The 18,564-nt window shown below is 36.2% G+C and overlaps 1 protein-coding gene across 2 annotated transcripts; it reads right to left on the reverse strand.

Moving 5' to 3' along the window:
• Positions 1-87: 87 nt before the first annotated feature.
• On the reverse strand, positions 88-17,703 carry EMB2410 (embryo defective 2410). Of its 2 annotated transcripts, XM_011028228.1 has the most exons (24): positions 17,527-17,703; positions 15,348-17,400; positions 13,901-14,099; positions 13,730-13,789; positions 12,864-12,968; positions 11,538-11,678; positions 10,567-10,629; positions 10,102-10,332; positions 9,877-9,960; positions 8,874-9,031; positions 8,236-8,767; positions 7,698-7,868; positions 7,478-7,537; positions 5,557-5,679; positions 4,370-4,645; positions 4,146-4,211; positions 3,893-4,024; positions 2,964-3,785; positions 2,559-2,839; positions 2,113-2,369; positions 1,624-1,862; positions 1,348-1,536; positions 742-1,014; positions 88-501 (listed from the first exon to the last, which is right to left on the reverse strand). In XM_011028228.1, the coding sequence occupies exons 2-24, from the start codon at positions 17,279-17,281 to the stop codon at positions 355-357; spliced, it is 6,543 nt and encodes a 2,180-aa protein (XP_011026530.1). In that variant the 5' UTR covers positions 17,282-17,400; positions 17,527-17,703; the 3' UTR covers positions 88-354. The 2 variants fall into 2 exon arrangements, with proteins under 2 accessions (XP_011026530.1, XP_011026529.1); XM_011028227.1 differs by having other exon boundaries at positions 15,348-17,703.
• Positions 17,704-18,564: the final 861 nt, after the last annotated feature.

Here is an 18,564-nt window from a genome sequence, read left to right on the forward strand (position 1 = left end):
TGAAGAGGCTTTTGGAGATTGTTGTGAGGACTGAAGCCAAATGCTCTTGTGCACCAGCATAGCATGTATCTGTCATGAATCTCGATCGTGACTAAATTTGTTTTCATTGATTTTCTATTAACTGTCTAACATATGAACAAGCTCATTCATTTCTGAGCAAAGAATAACGGCACACTCCTACATCTACTTTAGCATCTACCTTCATTTCAATTTGGTTTTCTTTTCAACTACAATCAGCTATATTCAATATCGACAATCTATATGCTACAGCATTCACCAATGACAACCCTGCACTCCAGAGAATCGATTCAGCTGCTCCAAAGAAAAACAGCAAGCAAAAAATATGACAGTGAATCAATCCTGTGATGTAGCAGAATATTCAAAAAGGAGCCGTTTGGAGGGAGCAGATTGTAGGAGCACTCGCAAACGGCTTGTAAGCTGGTAGATCAAGGTCCATTGCATAGCCATTTCTGAGTCCTTCATCTGCCTTACAATGGAGGCCTGAAAACAGTAGAACGAAAAAAACAAATGCTTTAGAAGACAAATAGATTTTAGATGACCATTAACAAAGGATCATGACAAGTCTTCAAAACAAGGACCAAGCTGGAGCACCTTGAAACCACATCTAAATGAACAGCTAACCCTTTTCAGCCTCTTTCATTCTCATCATCACTTACATTATCCAGAAGAGACTTAAAAAAAAAAAAGATTATTAGGGGGTAAGTGAAGGACTGGGATAACCTGAAGACGTTTCCCAAGCTGGACCTCAACCTCCGTACCACATGAAATATTATTTGCCAGAGATTTTAGAGGATCAACTGTAGGATCAACAGAAAGTAAACTAGGAATCTGTGGAGCGTAGACTAGCCTCCATCTAGCATGCAAAAACTCTCCCTTCCCTTCTAATCTTGGCATCAATTGTTCAAGTGTTGCAGTTGCAAGCTTTTTAAATGCAAGCTGGCCATCACCCTCCAATATGGACTCTGCCAATTGACTCTCAAATACTCTAGCTGCCTGCATGAACGGAAAATTGACATTAGATTGACTTGAGAAAATATGTTAATCCAAATTTAGCAACAGCAAACAATACCCTGAATCACAAACATGACACGTGCACGCGAATGCATGCATGCATAGATAACATAAAAAAAAAATGCTTGATATCCTTTGATCTCTTTCTACCTTGCTAGATAAAAATACATGAAAAATACAATGCAGAACATGTGCTGTACTCTATACATACTATTAACAACTACAGTTTCCAGACCTCTCAACCATGAGACATTTTGATACATTAAAGCTCATCTCTAGTAGTTGACAGGGTGGATGAAAAAATTCTCATGTTACCTCTGTTGGTGAGAGGGCATCTTGTTCCACAGAACTTGAGGTTACCACCAGTTTGTCCTGCCAATTGCTGGCACGGCTTTGAATCTTAAATTGCCACTCCGATCCAACCAAAACTAAGTCTAACATGGGATCTAGTCCATGCTCAGGCTCAAATTTTGCTATATTTAAATGTTCCCGCTTAAGCCTCACCTGAATTTGGAAACAATTAAACTTCAATAAAACAAAGAGCACAAGTGCTGCACAAAAAAAATATTTAACAAGAAGATAGTTACTCACTTGTGTTGCAACCAGATTCACATCACCATTTTCAAATGTGAGAACACCTTTTGGTTTTATCCATTTTGGGTGAGCCAAGCCATTGAGCTCAATCTCTCCACTGACAGCAAAATTGAGAATCAAAGGATAAACTACCCTCAACTCAGGTCCTAAAACAAGCTTCAAATCACTAAGGCGTATATCTATTTTTGGTTTAATGTTTAATTGCTCCAAATCCTTTTCAACTTTATTTGATTTAGCTGCATGTGCATAAAATAAACATCAGAAAAAAGGTTCAAAGAATTTGCTAACAAAAGAAACGTAAAAAATTAACAGCTTTAAATGTAAGGCATTTTGTCAGTGAGGATCCTTTCATGTCAGCCTGAAGGTTGACCAGGTCCTTCATTTAAGTTTTAAACAAATATTTCAAAGAGTTGATATTTAATTTCATTTAATTTCTCAAACATATTTAGTACCCCATTATAAGAAACCAACAATTTAACATGTTACCAGCAGGTTGAGGGAACTTGGTCTTTGAAGCAGCAGGTTCTGAACTGAAAAATCGTGAAACATATCTAGATGCAACTGCATGGTTGACACCCCCAGCTGGAAGCCTGGACTGAGTGGATGACAACCTATTGAAAGGAGAAGCTCCACTACCTCTATCATGCGGTAGATATGCTTCTCCGTGGCTCAATTTAATATTCCCTGATATGTTTGGTTGTAATATCGAACCAGTTATTTGCATCTGGGTGTCAACCTGACCACTGATTTGGGCAAGACATTAGTCCTCTGGAAACTAAGAATGATCATGCATTCAGCAACATAATTATCAACGTATAAATTTCAAAAGGCATGTACCACATGGAACCAAATTTTAAATGTAAAATATATTCCCAACAAGCCATGGCGCATATTTTATAAAAAATGCATCTGTTATAAATTGCATGACATACCTCAGTATATTTTTTGCCCGCACTTCAAGAACTTCACATTTCAAATCAATTTTATCACCAAGAGATGCTTCACTTGTTCTGAGAGGCAGATTGCCTTTTATGAGCAGCTTACCCTTTCTGCTTACCCGGCTCTCCAATGATGTGATGCATAGCCTATTTGATTTTACATGGACACTACCACCGAAGTTTGTGAGTGGTTTTCGGAGTACTGGTGATAATATAGAAGCCCTGTGGAATGTCGCAAATCCATCAAGCACAGGTTGATCGACAGTACCTCTGACCTGTTTGATTAGAAAGAAGATTCCAACAACAAAAAATTCCAAATCACGGATTTGGGGATTTCAGAGAAAATTTAGATATATAAGATTGAGAGAATTCACAAGTACTATATCTTGACTAGCCTACCTGAAGCATAATGTCAGCATTGCCATGAAGCCAGTTGACATAAGGAGATAAAGCTGTCAATAGCATCATTCCCCCATCCTTGATATCAGCATCAACCCTAACTTCTCCTACATCTAAAAAGTTCCAGTTCAAAACTTTGAGACTTTCAGCTAGTTGAGTATTCCTACCATCTTCAACCCTCTCTCTATAAACCTTCTCCCTCGCTTCATCAGCATACCCTTTATCCCTTTCCTTCTCCCAGCCAGGCACCCATTTTGCTCTACTTTTATCTGTTTCTTGATCTTCTTCCTCCAATGGAGTATTTTGGACAAAATTAATAGGAACACTTCCTTGTATGTGTACATGGCCATTTTGGATGATTGGTTCAAACTTGGCATTAAATAGAAAACGACTGGTCGAAGTTAGGGAAGCAACAACTTCAGCTCGTCCAAGATCAATGCCCCCGATAGCACCATCCAAGAGCCTTACTTGAACATCACATTCTGGTTTTGCAAGACTTCCTCTAAGATCTCCTTCCATGTGTAATATACCCCGTATTGGGGCTAACAGTTGCCGTAAAGAATGAACAATGTCAGCAGCCGAAGATTCAATGACCTGAACTACCGTTGGAACTAGACTAACAGGAAAATTCAGAACAGCAAAATGAAGATTGGTTTTGGGCCCTAACAAAGTTCCATCAGCATGTATTGTGGCATTATCCTTTTGAATAAAGATCCTCTCAAGCCGCAAACCATCATTGTTGCTGTACGCGCCAGCTGCTACAACACGCTGAGTTTTGTAGGTGCCCCACTCCCAATCCTCCCCATGAAAGTCAAACTCAGCCTGGAAAAACAAAAGCACAAGGGAAATAAAAAGAGAAACGAGAAAGAGCCATCTAAAGGAAGAGGGTCAGAATTTTTAAGGAATCATGAAAAGATCAAAAACCATACCATTGTGTCTCCATTGCCTCCACCACTTGCATCAAGAGAGCCATGCCAGCGACCTTTAAGTTCAGCTAAACCTGGAAGACTTATGTCTTCAAGAATAACTTCATTTGATGGTGTATAATGCCCTCGCATTACCTGAAATTTTTTTTAGAGCTGTTAAATATACCAGACACATGAAATTGGCTGTTACTATGAACATGAAGCTTTTTAATAGGATATAAAATATCAAACATGTTGTAGTTTATCAACAAACTACCTCAAGCAAGTCTTGAGAACATTCTGGATACAATCCTACGGACTGCAAACTTTGCATGAAAAGATCCTGCAAAGAAGTGGCGCACCTATCAGGGATCTCTAATTCAAAGATCTAAGTACTGTAAACATCTCAAATTGTAAACTAATAAGAAGTGATATGATTCAATCCACAGTAAGATGATTGTTATGATATATGTCCATTTCAATTACTTAAGTGAATACAACCTTTGATCTAGATCGAACAGCAGGATCTGTACTTCGAGAAAGAAGCCTTGCCAGCGGAAGCATCTCAGCAACCTCAGCTCGAGGAACTTCAAGTCTCATTCTCCATCTTCCCATAGAAGATATGACACTACCAAGATGTCCAGTCATTGCCATTTTGAACAGGCCACCATTTTCCTTTCCAGCAAGGTTTCTGTCCCGAGTGCCAGGCAACACATATTCACCTTGAAGCTCATAACAGCTATTGATTTGTTCCAAAACAGTTTTCTCGAGAGTGATCTAAACAATAGCATATCATTCAGTAACAAAATCATTAAACATGCAGTAGCAAAAGGGAAAAAAAGAATATCTATCAATCAATCTATCTCTCCACACATGTGAGCATGCATATCCATATGATAATTTCAGGAGATAGCTATTGGAGCATAAGCTATATAAAGAAGTGATAATTGTTGCAATCATGCTGCATTAGAACTTGTACTCTAAATCCAAAACATTTTTTTCAGAAATGATCGGGTCAGAGAACAGCCATTTAAAATTGTAAACATCTCCTCCTTGCCCAAAAAATTCAGAAGAACCAATGTGATTATGTCATACGGTTATTATTTGAGAGAAAATAGAAAACTACTCTCATGACATGAATTCACATCGGATGAGTGTAAATTTAATTGATTTGTTGTTTTAACTATAATGAGAAACACTAACAGGAAAACACAAGATCCAGCAATAGAAAACCACTGAAGACATAATTGAGTACATCTCAACTTTCAAAAGAGAAGACAAGAAGATTGGGAATCGCATACATGATCCAAACATGAATTTAAAAAAAAATCCCATTTGACATGAAAAATTACACTTTACTTTGAGACATAATTAAAAATATACTTTTCATAAGATAGTTTTGACTTAGATTCTAAGATGTTTGGTAAACACACTCTAATTCAACCTGAATGTCACATACTAAGTTATAAAAGGGCATCAACAGAAGCATGCAAGACATTGCTTGTTTCACTATCCACCCATGGAACCAATCAATCTTTAACACAAAATCAAAGAGGACATGCCTAAGATATGATTATTTTTCTATTAAGTTCAATTAGTAGATATAAAGAAATCTCAAGCTATTAGACTGAGCATTTGTACCAACATGGTCAACTTCATGGTACAAAAACTTTAGATCAAGTACTCACAACATCGCCACTCCATCTAGCAGCCACATCTAGGGCTTCACCAAGCACACCGCTAAATTTTGGACGAAGAATGGATAACACGCCATGACCCCTTCTTTTCTGAAGATTGAGCTGAATTTCTGCCTGCACGTAAACAAGCAGCCAAGGACGTAAAATTTTCAAGTCCAAAATGATAACCGATACAATCATCATCAAGAAAAGTCTAGTGAATCACAATTCCAATAGCAGGAAATTATTTGAATTGTTTTCGGAAAAAAATAGTAGGAGCATATAGAGTAGATACTTCTATCAGACTTAACAAAAATATTGATAAACTAAACTTCCAGCAGAAGATGTATCAAAAGTGATTAAGATGGTTGTCACATTCTCCTCAACTAACTTCTTCCATCAAGATTTAGGATTCTTACAAAGAGAGAAGATTTTTGACCCTATACCCAAACAAAATCCGCCTCACTTATTATTTGGGATTTCCTTACAAGTTTTTGTCACATTTTTTAACTTTTCTTCATAAGCTTACTGTCTAGAGAAAAGCAGGATCGCGTACCTCCTTACTGTCAGAAGTTACAATGTGTCCTGATAGTAAATTCAAGTAGCAGATCTTCTCACACAACAATGCCCACTATAAAGAAATTGCATGCACTTCCTAGATTATCATGGTCATGATACACTGGCCATGAACATTATTATAGGGAGTTGAAAGCTCAAGACACTTTAATATCTTTTTGGCAGCTCAGAAAGACAGCATCTAGCAGTTAAATGATCTGGTATTTATGGGTATAATAGAAATAAATGAAGATCCATATCATTTGTCTGTTTAGGAAGACCAGTGAAGGGATTTCTACAGGCCATGATCAAGCTCAACATTTAATTGAGACATGTAAAACCAATTGCGGAACATTCCTGCTAAACTTGAAAGCCTATAACACTCGGTTATATATGTCTATAGAGTTTGATAATTAAGTTTGGGCTCCATACAAAAGACTTAAGCCTTGTGATGGTTGGTCCATTCAACATCCTTTGTATTAGTTTATGTTTTTGTATTTAATCAATGTGGGATATATTCACCAACACTCTCACTCACTTGCAACCAATATTTTGGGGTCTGTCAAGTGGCTTGGGCTCTAATATCTTTACCGAATCGTTGGGCCTCTTTGAGGCTCTAAGACTATATAGAATTTGATAGTTGAGTTCCATCCAAAAGACATAAATCTTGGTGTTGTCAAGTGGTTTGGGCTCCAAGACCTTTGCTAGACCATTATAACAAAATGGCTCCGCCACCATATTAAATCTAATAGTTGAGCTTAGGTTCAATCCAAAAGACCTATGCAAATTCACTTGAGAAGGTGTATTAAAGAATATATAGAATCATTATTAGAACCTCACTTAAGAGCTTACAATAGTTCTTTAAGATGATACTAGAGCCTAGATGATCAAACAATCATCACAAGTTTTAGTTTCACCACCCACACTCTATTAAAATTAAAAAAAAAATAAACACAATATATAATGGACTTATGCAAGTTTCAAACATAAAAGGACATGCACTTGAGAGGAGGTTTGAGAGAATATATAAAACCATCCTTGAAACTTTACCAAACAGCTTATGTGTTTAGATTGGGTGAACTTATGCAAGTTTCAAGCTCAAAAGGCTTTCACTTTAAGGGGTGTATTTAAGAATATATAAAACCATTCTTAAAGTATCAACTTGCAACTTAAACTTTTGGGTTGAAATAGTTCTTTGACAACGTTTATATCTTAGTAACAACTAAATCACAAGAAAATATCAGGTTCAGCCATAAAGGTCAACATGTAAAATAAAAGAAGCCCAAGTAAGCAGCTGAAATCCTGAAGAAAAACAAAACAGATTCATTCTTATTGATAACTGCATTCCAAATTGACAGGATATACCAACAAGGCTTACCCTTTGTATTGTTCCACGAAGAGAAGCCAACTCCAACTCATCCAGTGGCAAATTTCGTACCTACAACAACCTCATAAAAGGCAGACAAAATCAATTATCCATGTTCTGCAAAAGAAATCATTTTCAATATAACAAAGCATGAATAAAATTCCAAGTAAAGATGCAAAAATTTTCCTTTTCTTCTCTCTTTTTTTCCCCAAATCATGGGACCTACAGATACCTCCAAAGTAGCAGAATGCTGAGGTTGGAAAGAGACGTTAGCTTTTAGTTGTCCCTTTTGAAGGTTAAAAGACGAGAATTTTCTTTTTGGTGAGCTCTCATCATAACCAGGTTGTAATGGGCCCAAAACCTCCACAGCAAGACTTTCATCTGGCCTACCCATGGCATCCACCTGCACCACCAGAAAGAGCTTCAGTTTTCAGAATAGATTGCCATGTAAAAAAAGATGAGGTAAAAGGCAAGTGTAGGAATAAGATATCCACAACCTCTGTTTTCATGTTCGTTTTAACCATATTAAAATAGTAAGTATTCACATAACTCACAGATCAAAATAGGATATCTCATGCAAAAACATTAACTCTGACCTACATTAACAAAGCAATCCAGGTCTTACAACTTCCTTGAGGTGAATATAAGCACATAGAATGGCATATTTAAAAATAAATGCACAATATCAAAACACACACACACACACACACACACAAATCAAAACACACACACACATAAACACATACATTGAGGTGAAAGAAAGCCACTACCTTGATTCGATCACGTGAAATGCTCAACTGTCCAGCCAACTGAGGTGCAAGCATCAACTGGTTTAGCCTAAGACCTGTGACTGAAACCTCGCCAACAAGACTTTGAGTACCTTGCGCAGTCCCTTCTACTTCCACATGTTGCATGTCCCTCCCAGAAGCAAGACCTTGCTCATTAACAATACTGGAAGGTTTTAGCACCTTTCCCTGAAATTTGATTTTTCCTGTTGCTTTCAAATGTGTGGATCTTGGAGAATCAAAAGGATAAAAAGATACCAAGCTGAAAAACTCGAAACCACGCATTCGTAGATCCAATTCAACTCCTTCAACAGTAAATGGCAAAATTTTATTTCCATCAAACTCCTTTCTGTCTGGGAAGTATTCATCAGGATAAGACGTTTGAACTTTTGTGTCTAACTCAAAAGCAACAGATGAAGATTTAATTGTGATATAATCATGTGAGATCATGATATCTCCCCGAGCATCACTAAATGACCCCTCAGCTTTTGGTGCAATCCACTTGATGTCAAACCTCCTATGTCCAGAAGGAATTGCCAATCAACCACAGTACAGTACATGCAAACAAAACCATAGAATGAACAACTAATGCACAATGACAAGGATAAGCTTATGGAGCTCACGGTCTTAAGAGGGATCCAGAAAGTTTTGTTTCTCCAGTTAGGTCCCCTAATTTTAGAGGCATCGACTGAAGGTACTCTGGAATATATCGATTTATAATCTTATCAGAGGAAAAGTTTCCAGAAAAATTAACGTCTATTGCTGCATCATCCACTTCACCCTGTGACAAAGTGTTCCATATCAGAATGGAAATGGAAAAATAAAATAACCTTAGGGACAAGCATTCCATGCATCAATGTGCAGACTTCAAGAACACTGTTTATATTCCTATTCAAACCACTGATCAGGTAACATGGCGAATGAAAGACATCAAAGATGACAGCCTAAATGGTAGAAACTTAATTACATGCTCGATTCAGATCAGAAGTTCCAAGGAATCCATAAAAAGCATGGCATAGTAGGATCATAAAAGACCAAGAGCAACTTGCTAAAATAGATTTGTACTGGCAACAGATGTGGAGTTACAAAATCAAAGGCCAACCATAGATCTGTTTTCTTCGCTATGCCCTCTAGTGTTAACAAAAATGTTAGCTCTTACATTCACATGTTAAGATATGAATATACTCGAGATCAATTGAAAAAAAAAAACAAAAGAAACTCATGCATGTCGGCGGAAAACAGAAAATATCAATTGTATCCGATCATCAGCTATGATTTCAAATCCAAGACAAAGTCTAAAAATTATGCTATCATGGATTTTCTTGTCTTTACTGATAAAAATATGGTTCAAAGGAAATACTATTTTGGAGTTTTATCAACACTTGTATAGGCAAAGATCCAACTAGAAAAAAAGTGCATAAGATAATCCAACTGTAATCATATACTCTTCAGAGTGAAATTTGGTACAAAATATGAGACATAAGACACCACAGGAGAATCTAGAAAGCCCAATCCTAGCTCACAATGCAACGAAACAAGTCAGCTCACCTCCTAGCTGACTCTGTATCTGTGTGTGTCAAGAAAGACAGAAGGAAAGAAAGAGAGGTTATAGCACAAGCAGTTTACCTCTGGGCAAATCCATGCATTCCCTGCTCCTCTAATTTCACCACCATCTACAAGGCTAGCTCTAATTCCATACAAGTCAGCAACCTATGTCGTGAAAATATATAGCACAATAATTAAATCTGTACTGAAATGGAAAAAAAGTTGTCATTCTAGCTTAGGACTTGTGTGATCAAATATTCAAAACAAACTTATACTTGTGTGATCAAATATTCAAAACAAACTTACACAGTTATCAGTGTTAAATGTGAAATTGGCTGATAAATATGAAAAGGGAATGCGATCAAAGGCTGCCACAGCACCAGCCTCTTTGCTTTTTAACATTGCTTCCAGTGCAACAGATGCAGGGACATCTGAAAATGAATGAGATATCTTCCTCGAAACCACTCCACTTCCCACAAATATAGGAGCATCCAGTGGACCTTGACAGTTAAATACAGCAGTTACAGAACCAGCTAACTGAAGCCAATGGAGAAAAAATCAACGTAGTCAGTATGAACTCATTCTTGCTTTGTGAAGATGGAGAAAAAATCAAAGTAGTCAGTATGAACTCATTCTTGCTTTGTTACAAAATATAGTGATTACACAGTTCAATTCGACAATATTATTGGAATTAACCGGCCAGAAAAAAAATTGAACTTTTAAGTGCATATTCAATAAAGAATTAACTCAATGAAATACAGACACACTTACCGGGAACAATAAAGGTCTCATCTTAAAAGTTTTCATCAAAGCATTTACTTCGACACGAGGGACCTAAATCAATCGTGCACATATTATTGGTTTGACAGGAAATAACACAACAAAATTAAAACAAGTAACAAGCCACTGCAACCTGCCAGTTCGAGGTCAGAAAAACTCCAGCTGTAATTGTAACTATAAAAACGTTCAGACATATACGACATACATAATGTCTTCAACAACTTGTTATTATCAGGATTAAAAAGGTATTAGACTACAGAGTTTAGGTTCTTATTATATAAGAAAGCAATGACAGAGCAAAAACATACTGAATGGGTTGTAACCAAAGTTCTAACAGACTGCAGTTGTTTATATGATCGATGTCAAAAATGAGAATTTCTGTCATTTGAAATCACATTATCTAATGTGAACCATTGTTGAAGGATCACATGCTTGCATTATAACATATTTCATACCCACCCTCCAAGTGAGGAGCCACTACTTTGCAGGATAAACATTCTCCTTGATCAATTCCTCATCAGAACACAAGATAAAGAACTCCTTTGCAGGATAAACATTCTCATTGATCAATTCCTCATCAGAACACAAGATAAAGAACTCCTCTGTGAGAGATTAAGTAGGACTTCCACATGGATCTCTATTTTATTCTATGACCTTTTTTGCAGTTGAATTTTATGTTCTAAGGAAAATTTTGTAGGCAAGCAACTATATTTTCAATGTCATGACTGAACCATTCTCCATCATGAGAAGAATGTTGCATCAATTCTACCTGTACATCTCTTATTGAATAAGATAATTCCAGCAATATAACCATCAAAAAATTCACTTTAGCACACATAGGAAGTATCAACCTTCCAGTCCCAAGTAAAATGTCATATCACATCTGACAAAATGGAGTGATGATGAAGTCAAGAAATACATACATCTTCTCAAGTCTGACGCAGTCGTATATAAGACCATACCTGACACATTAGATGAAATTCACCTTCCTCTGGATGAATGCCAAAATCTCCAGAAGCTTCTAAAGGAACATTGCCAAACCAGCCACTTGCATTATGCAAGAATATTCGTTGGCCGCGGAAACATAAACTTGCTGAAATATCCTGTAAAATGCACAGTCAATGTAAGATTTCCAGCCTACTGAAAAGAATTAGTTTCCTTATTTTTTTATTAAAAAATGAACAGTAAATGATGATTTCAACTTTTTCAGTATAAACCTGAAACACCACATAAGATAAGCGTGAATAAATTTTGCACATATTATTTTGACACATTACAAGTAGTAACATAAAAATACAATGAGAAGTGTGTTAATTGGGAAAATTCATGGAAAATCAGATTGCTGTTGATATGTAAAATGTCCATGATATATTAAACCCATTCAACACAGCCTTGTTACGGTTATTCTGAAATCAGTTATAGTCCTAAACTACTAATCAGTTTTATAAGATTCATACCCATTCAGGTATAGTCCTAAACTACTAATCAGTTTTATAAGATTCATCCAGTGGCAAAGGGCGCGTAAATTAACCTCATAACTACTGCGTCCCCCTAGGTTCATCACTCACTAAGATCTGATGCCATCAAGCTTTTCTCTCTTTTATTTTCCACATAACTAAATAGTAAATAGGTTCTCTTACATATATCTGAATAATGGCATTTGTTGCAGGAAATAAAATGCAGCCTTGAGAATGCATTTCCCTTGTATCCTTTTCCTCCTATTTAAAATTTCCAACAAAAGATTACTTTTCTAATCCATTCGTTTCCTTCCCTCAATACAAAACAATTGCTTTTGTCTCTACTTGTCTCCCCAAATTATTAGACATAAAGACAAGAAATTTATAAGTACTGGAAGAAAGAAACATTTTGTTTTTCTTTTTCTTTAGCAACTTGACACTCAAAAGGGATTTAACTGGTGACCTCCACCTGACCCATCTCTTGATGGAGAAAGATGTCATCTAGCTCCCCCCTTAACTAAACATACATGACAATCATCAAAAGAACTTCCAAGGCATCATACCATCTAATAAAAATCACAACATCATCAACAAATAACTCATACTCACCTGGGCATAAAATATACCTATATATAGATCACAAAGAAAGTGGCAATAAAGTAAAGAGATCTGTAAATGAGATATGCAGGCCATGAACCATATGCCAGACAAAATTACATGTTTCTGCCAGCTAGAACTTACCCTATAATATGAGATATGCTGAAATAAAAATCTCCATAAAGAGAACATAAAGAAAGCAAGCATTTGAGAACACATGAAACAAGGACATACAGAGAACCGTGATGGAGCATCATTTATCTGAAAAGACAATCCTGTAACATCAAGCTGCCCGTGAAAATTAGGAAATGTTTCCCCTCTAGACATGCACATGTGAACCTGCAAAAGGCGAAGGATGCAAATAAAATTGTCTACGATATTTATTAAATACAAAAAAAAAAATTCCTTTTAACAGGTTTTGAGAAAACAAACATATGGAATCAAAAAGATTATATGTGGAAATGAAACATTTAAATCTTTGTTTAATTGAAGGGCGGAGTTTCAAGAACCTTAAACAACAGTACTACTTGTCAAGGCAGACAATTCTGATGCCATACAGCTAAACTAGAAAACATCTGATGGTAGATGCAAACTCAAATAACAACGTAAATTGAAACAAGCAACTTGATTTAAGTATAGAACAAAGCCAAATTCACTACCATATGAAATTATGCTTAAAGCAAGAGATAAATATCTGCCATTCACTCGGAAAAATAAAAGATAAATCTAATCATAAAAGCAGAGCTAAAACAATATAATTTTTGTAATAATAATAAATCTAAGCACTCAGAAGTATAACCATGCTAGTTTCTGATATCAGACAATCTAATCTGGCATGCTTCACAGATTAATAACATGTGCCCCAACTACCATGCATTATGACCAGAAAAATCATCAAAAAGAGCTTGGGAGCAGTTAAGAAATTTCTCGTGAAAATAATAAGAAATATTTCCTTTTAATAACTATAACATGAAAATAAAAGATTAAATGGTAATATCAATATGGACATGTCCAGTTGGTCGGAAATTGAGGAACATTCTTATACATTCGGGGAGAAGGATTGGATAAAAATAAAAATTGAATTGGAGTTAGAAAAGCACCTCACCAGTGGCTCTCCCTTTGGACCATGCGATTGGAATTTCTAAAATTCTTTCACAAAGCTGCAAAGACAAATTGATACAATTCAGTTACACTTTCTCTCACTCAGATAGCAGATAAAAAGGTTCTTAACAATTTTCAAACATAAATACCAAATTCAGTGTGTACCTTACCGGAGCAAAGAGGTTGATGATTTTTAAATTGGCATGCCATGTCTGCTCAACAATATCAACAAAAACATCTGCAGACAACCAGCCACCATCTTCAGACACTGCATCAGATCTCCACATCCTACAGTTGCCGCTCAACTGAACATGCACACGACCATAATGATTTTGAAACTTCAGATGTCCATCTACGTTTCCCATTTCCCTATACACAGTATAGTAGAAAGCATCAATGGTATGCATAAATCACTTGGTAAAGAAATTAATGTCATGCACAGGAGAATGTGTCTTCATAAAAGAACACTTCTATCCAATGTTTCAGCAGAAACCACTGCATTTTTGGATGAATCCAGGATTAACAAAGAGCAAGAGAGGAAAGAGTTACATAGATGACAAAAATATCCTCTCAAAGGAAGAACAGGAAGTAAACACAGTACTAAACAAACACGATGTAACAAGGCAATCTTTTTGAAGATCCCAGCAAAGACACTGCTGAATCAGTTATTCCTTAATAATAACCAGACAATCTGTAACTTCATCAAAGATTTTATCTTTTAGACACTTCACTTGTTGAGATTAGCACGCTGATCAATTTTTAAAAAAAATATATATGTCAATGTTAGAAAGCCAGTTCTTCTAGTTTGATTCAAGGACCATCATTGCTTATTAACATCAGGGGAGCACAAGTACATGTACAAACAAAACACACAAAAATCTTTGCCAAAGAGTCTAAATGAGGACACTAAGCAATAAAGAAGAACAGCCAATATAGACACATGCACTCATATGTGTGAGTGTGTGTGTAAACATAAATGTGTGTGTGTGTGTGTGTGGAGAGCGAGAGAGAGAGAGAGAGAGTTAAGCTTCCGAAACATAAATGTGTGTGCATGTGTGTGTGTGTGTGTGGAGAGAGAGAGAGAGAGAGAGAGAGAGAGAGTTAAGCTTCCGAGTCTATTCTATGATTGATGTTATGAGAAGTTTTCAGTTTTTATGTGCAATCACGGACTGGGCAGTTTTTAAGAATGATAGGAATTGGAAAGGTAAGAAATAATCCTTTAACTGAGGAAAGCAGATAGAAATATGCAATGTTCAATCCCAGTCACACTAGCCAGTAGAATAAAGGTGCCTTATTATACAACTATTCAAGCAAAATATAACATGTAAGGGAAATACATTGCAAGGCCATGCTCTAAATGATATCTGTTTTTTATAGAATCTTGCAACAATGAAAGACCTCTATTAATTTTTCTATGTCAAAGACCAGAAGAACAGAAAACCTCAAATTTATCTTAATGGTAGTAACAAGAAAACCTCATTAGTTATTACTCCATGAATAGTAAGAAAAAGAAAATTAGAAACCACTAAGGCCACTCCACTCCACATAAACAATGTAATAAATAAAACATGATTTTATACAACTAGTAAATAGGGGTAGACTAAAAGTGGCACTCACCTGGGTTCTCTGTCACCATATGCAAGCAGCATCAGTGTTCCACCTTTGAAATGTACAGAATCCAGTGAAACAGGTAGCATTTTCTCAATTTCTTCAGACTGCACTACATCTACCCCATCAACAAGTTCTGCAACGATATCTTCAACTTTAGGACCAACACCTGACTTAATCTCTTGAAATGGCCCAGCAAGGAGATGAGATAGCAGATTGCTGAGCCTTCTTGAAAAAGAGGGTAAGCCAGATGTCAAACTCAAGGACCAACCAGGAACTGGAAGGTATGTTGCACGACCATGCTCCAGCTTTACAGAACTTAAACTTTGAGATGCATGGTGGCTTTGAGTGCCCGAGTCACTAGCACCTATTCGTCTATTTACAGCATCAACTGCTAAATCCACATCGTTTATATTGTTTGTTTTAGCATCCCCTGATAGATTTCTGATGGACGGAAAATTTTCATTGACTTTTTGAACTTCAACAAGATGAACAACAGTCGCAAGAAAGGTATCACGTATAATATTGAACTTGTCAATATGACCGTGAACATTTTGACCCGCTGCCAGTGGCTGGTTTACCAAGTCTTTATTCTGGCTTTTAGCTGTTGAGTCTTCATCACCAGTACTTGCATCAATAGATATGTCCAGACTATAATCACCTCCACTTTGAGCTAAAAGGGAGTCAAGGTTCATAACATCATAACCACCAGATGACTGAGAAGGCTCGTCAGACTTTTCACTGTATAAACCCTGGAAATATGCAACTGCTGCTGCAGCACTACGCTCAAGGATTCGTCTTTTGGCATTAATGCTGGCTGCTGAGATATCACTACCATTAGCCTTCTTCTTAAATTTGTGCTTTTTGGGTCCTCTAATCACACTAGACCATAATTTAAGGCCTGAACCAGGAAATTTTACACCAAAAGATTTCTCCAAATGAGCATGCCTCTTATCATAGTCAAGACCTGTGTCCATGCAATGATGGTCCTTCCAATGCATCTTATCATCCATGAATGGGAAAAACTCGTAGTTTGTTAGATCTGTCGAATGGGTTGCATCTTTCTTTGGAACATCATATCCAGCTATATCAGGATCTCTTTCAGGAACAGTATAACCCTTCTCTGCAGCCTCCTTAGCACTATCATCCCTTTCTATGTCACAGCGAGCAGCTGATTCCTCCCGTGCAAGCCTCCTTGTTTTTGTACGATAATCAATCCCTTCTTCATTGGAAAAGTGCCTTTGTAGACCACCTTCAGATGAGGGTATCCCCAACCAAGTATAATCCTTCTTTTGCACAACCATGACACTTGGATGAGACAAAATAGCATCAATCACAATCTTCCCCCTCCTCAAACTTGCAAAAGGACGAAGTTTAAGCTTCATTGTAGGCACCTCCCCACAAGAAAATTCCTCGCCATGAGGCCCAACTGAGCATGACTCCAAAGTAACACTTAAAGGCGACACATTCCTAACCTTACCAAAATCAATTTCCCGCTGAACATAATCACTAAGCACTGAACAAACAGAAGGCAAAAGCTTTGCCTCTATATAACACTTAGCTCTGTTCTGCCCATACCAAACCAACAAACACACCCCAGATATCACAGCCCCAAAAACCGAACATCTCACTATCAACAACCCTTCTTTCCACACAGGAGCCAATGACCTCACAAGAGCCTTACTTTGCACAAACGGCTCTTTCACACATTCCGCCCTCAACCCATTTCTCAATCCAATAGCATTCCTTAATAACTCCACATTCTTTCCACAGAAATGCGAGAACCGAATCGCTTGAGCAACCCAATCACTATACTTTTTCACACACACACATTTCCCAAAACCCCTTTTCGATAAGTGCCCTCTTCCCGAACACAGAGAATGGGTCCGGTTTCGACCATTAACCGGAATCCCAAGAAATGGGCTGTTCAGTTTTAAGCTCATTATAGTCCTTTACACAATTTCTTAACACAACTGTAGCTCATTTGATGGGGACCAAGAAACTCCTCTCTTAGTCCCCTAATAAAATTCAAAATAGCGTAGTGTGACCAAGCATCCCAATCCTAAAAATAAACCATAAAATCAAATCCGCTTCTAGAAAATTAAAAAACAGTTTCGAGCTCTAAGTTATTCTACTGTTTTCACACAGAGATGAATACACAGTTCATAACAGAGAGAGACACGATGACCTGAAGCGTATCAATCCAGCCGTTCTTAAGAGAGATTGATAATTGGCTTGTTACGTAGAGAGAAGGATAGAGGAAGATTGTGGCTTTCTTGTTCGCTTGGCTTTGCTTGCAATTTCTGACTGGTATTTTTGTCTGTTGTGGCGAGACGAGACGAGAAAGAGCGGAAAGCTTGGGGCTAGCTTTACGCAAATGCTACTTGCCTAGGAATTTTTTAAATACCGATAATAACCTTATCTCCAGACCATGAAATACCTTTTTTTTTATTTGTTTTTCTATTTTGGTGCTCTTTCAAAACAACAACGTCGCCAGGTCGTTATTTAAAATAAAAAAGAAAACAGAAAACAGAATGAACTCATGTGTTTATTTTTGGAAAAGTAATTTTTAAAAAATTATTTTTATATTTTTTTATATTTGTTTATTATGAAAAATAATTTATTAATAAAAAATAATTTTTTATCAATAAAAAATATTTTATAGTCAATGAAAAACTTTCTGATCAAAGAAAAATATTTTTCAGTTAAAGAAAAATTTGGTTTTTTTTGAAAACTAGTTTTCTGAAAATCATTTTCTAAATTTTCTTATGTTTATTTGTTGTTAAGAAAGTTGGTTAACGGAAAACACTTTATGTTTTTTTTAAAGTAGTTTTCTGAAAATCACTTTCTAAACTTTCTTATTTTTGTTTGTTGTTAAGAAAGTTGGTTAATGGAAAACATTTTTCAGTTAAAGAAAAATTTAACTTGGTTTTTAGAAAAGTATTTTCCTCAAAAATTTGGGTGAAAAACATTTTTTGAAAATTATAAAAAATTTAAAAATATAATTTTTTGTTGATTATATCGAATTTAATCCTCAAACTTTTGATTGTTATATATATTTTGTTTTTAATATTTATCTTTTTAATTTAATTTCTTAAAATTTAATTTTTATTTTAACTTTGTCTTCATTTTTATAATTGTTATTTTTTTTTCTCCTATTATTTTTTTATTAAAATTTTTTATCTATTAAATTTGGTTCTCATTCTTTTAATTGTTACTTATTTTA

Source organism: Populus euphratica, unplaced genomic scaffold (assembly GCF_000495115.2).
Source record: "Populus euphratica unplaced genomic scaffold, PopEup_1.0 scaffold50.1, whole genome shotgun sequence".
Classification (NCBI taxonomy): Eukaryota; Viridiplantae; Streptophyta; class Magnoliopsida; order Malpighiales; family Salicaceae; genus Populus; species Populus euphratica.

What these genes read in the sequence shown, in the direction of transcription:
- EMB2410 (XM_011028228.1), bottom strand. Translation starts at nt 17,281, where the DNA reads ATGAGCTTAAAACTGAACAGCCCATTTCTTGGGATTCCGGTTAATGGT. An exon ending in TCATCAACCTCTTTGCTCCG is followed by an intron (nt 13,790 to 13,900) that starts GTAAGGTACACA and finishes TTGTCTTTGCAG; the next exon opens with CTTTGTGAAAGAATTTTAGA. An exon ending in AGCATTCTGCTACTTTGGAG is followed by an intron (nt 7,538 to 7,697) that starts GTATCTGTAGGT and finishes AGGTTGTTGTAG; the next exon opens with GTACGAAATTTGCCACTGGA.